Below are 2,500 nucleotides of genomic sequence, written 5' to 3' on the forward strand. Positions count from 1 at the left end.
ATCAAATTACTTTCATGCTAATCTATGTAAAGAAAATTTTTTCTTAGTTAATTTCTCAAGGTGTTTAAAATTCATTGTCTGGCTGATAATCTTATTTATTTCTAGGAAATATTCCTTGTACATCAATACATAAAAGCGTGTATAATCCACATTAAGCAAGTGTCAATCTACAAATATTACTTTCATGATAACAGGACTACATTATTTTCATACAATTATGATTGATTGTCAATAAGTACTTCTTTTAATTTTACATAAAGGGGGAATAATTCAGTATAAGTAAGTGTGAATCTACAAAGAATACTTTCCTGATATTAGAACTGCTTAGGACTACATTATTCCATTTTGATTGATGGTCAAAGAGTATTTCTTTTAATTTTTGCATCATACGTGTTTGTTTTTAACGGTAAACATTATATATATATATATATATATATATATATATATATATATATATATATATATATATATATGTATATATATATATTTATATATATATGTATATATATATATATTTATATATATATATACATATATTTATACATATAAATATATATATATATATTTATATATATATTTTTACACACACACACACACACACACACACACACATATATATATATATATATATATATATAAACATACATATATGCATTCACAAATGCTTACCATCAAAACCAAGCATCTATGATGCAATATTAAAAGAAGTACTATTTTGGTAGTCAATCATATTGAAATACTGTAATGTAGTCCTAATATCAGGAAAGTAATATTTGTAGATTGAAACTTACTTATTCTGAATTATGTATTTTTGGAATACTTACTTCAAATTACCCATTGAATTTTGAAGGGAACATGTAGAGAAGGCTGGTTCTTCTGTGAAACAACGCAGAGAGATCTATGCATACCAGACAGATGGTTATGTGACGGCATAACGGACTGCTTCGGCGAGACTGACGAGAGGGTCTGTCCAGATTCTGTGCCGAGAGTAGAAGAGTTCAGAGGTCGGAGCGCCGAATCTCTGCCAAGAGTAGAAGAGTACAGAGGTCGGAGCGCCGAGTCGAGTGGCTTCTCAAAATTCGCTTCCATCTTAACGAGACCAAACGAGTCGACTGAAGACCTGAAAGAGCCTCGTTCATCGCCGGAAACTCTCACTGGAACTGTGACCTCAATTATTATAGATTCTGAGTCTGATGAAAATCTTGAATTAGAAGGTTCCATAGGCTCTGATCTGGATAAACCGACTTCGTCTGTTGTTGAATCAACTACAGACGGTGATATACACTCAAGGACAGGACTGCAGGAGCCAAGAGCATATAATGCTGGACAAAATGTCACTCTTCCAGATGGTACAGTTTCTCCATCTGTCACTACAGGCATAAGTTTGAATCAATGGCTTGGCCTGTATACCACAGAGAAGGCATTCAGTACAGTAGCTAATCCAACATTGCTCAGTACAGAGACCACAACAAAACCCGTAGAAGTTATTAAACCTTCGACAACTGCAGGTAAAACTGACGTAGTCATAGAGGCTAAAGCAGCTATTCCAGTGACTACGGCTAAATCAGTTACAAAGCCAATAAAAGCTACGACACCTGATGTAACTACGACAGTCAAAGCAGCTACACTTGCTTCAGAAAATAATCTTTTAGTTAAGGTAAGGTTGAGATATTATTTGGAATGTATGATAATTCATCATTATATTAGAATTCCCATCAGTTATGGAAAAAACAAAAAAATTATGACACGATATAAAAAACTAATATAAAATTTGTAAAATAAAAAAATAAAAAAAAAAGAAATTGGAATAGACATATCGACAATGAGATAATTATTTTCTTTTTCATATCATAAGGAAAATCCAAAGGGAAAGATATTCCCACTCAATCTAGAATTACTTAATGACCTAAGTGAAAAAAATCCTTGGAATTATTCTTCAGGAGAACTGTTCCAAGGACCAATTTTATTGCTCGAAGGATGAGAAATGTGTGCCCCTCTCCTGGAGATGTGATGGTGAAAAGGATTGCTGGCACGGACAGGATGAACGAAACTGTCCGAAGGTAATTTCGATTTTGGTTTTTGACTGATTTACTCAAAAACACACAACATACACAAATACAATCCTGCTCGTAATCTTAGGGATACAGTTAATTTTAATAGTTATTCCTTACCCCATAATAAGACTCAATACTACACAGTATTCTAGAAGTTTTGTTCCAGCTATGACCAGACTGTGGAATGATCTTCCTAATCTATGCTAATGTTGTTGCTGATCTTAAAATATTCTATGTTAATTGTTTATTACTTTTGTAAATTGTTTATTTCTTTAACTCCTTTCCTCATTTGGCTATTTTTCCTTGTTGAGACTATTCGGCTTGTAGTAGCCTGCTTTTCCAACTAGGAATGTAGCCTACCTAGTAATATTAATACATACACAAACTCTCAACAACATACGCGTGCTTTCGTAGGGGCTTCTGACATCAGAGGCCTCTATAGCAAG

At 33.1% G+C, this 2,500-nt stretch overlaps 1 protein-coding gene across 1 annotated transcript in view; it reads left to right on the forward strand.

Annotated features, from left to right (window-relative positions):
• LOC137660101 (prolow-density lipoprotein receptor-related protein 1-like) overlaps positions 1-2,500 on the forward strand; it is a 62,130-nt gene that overhangs the window by 37,907 nt on the left and 21,723 nt on the right. The window contains exons 11-12 of the mRNA XM_068394818.1: positions 851-1,657; positions 1,941-2,060. Coding sequence (XP_068250919.1) covers positions 851-1,657; positions 1,941-2,060 — 927 coding nt within the window. The remainder of the gene's footprint in view (positions 1-850; positions 1,658-1,940; positions 2,061-2,500) is intronic.

This window comes from Palaemon carinicauda, chromosome 20, assembly GCF_036898095.1.
Source record: "Palaemon carinicauda isolate YSFRI2023 chromosome 20, ASM3689809v2, whole genome shotgun sequence".
Taxonomy (NCBI): Eukaryota; Metazoa; Arthropoda; class Malacostraca; order Decapoda; family Palaemonidae; genus Palaemon; species Palaemon carinicauda.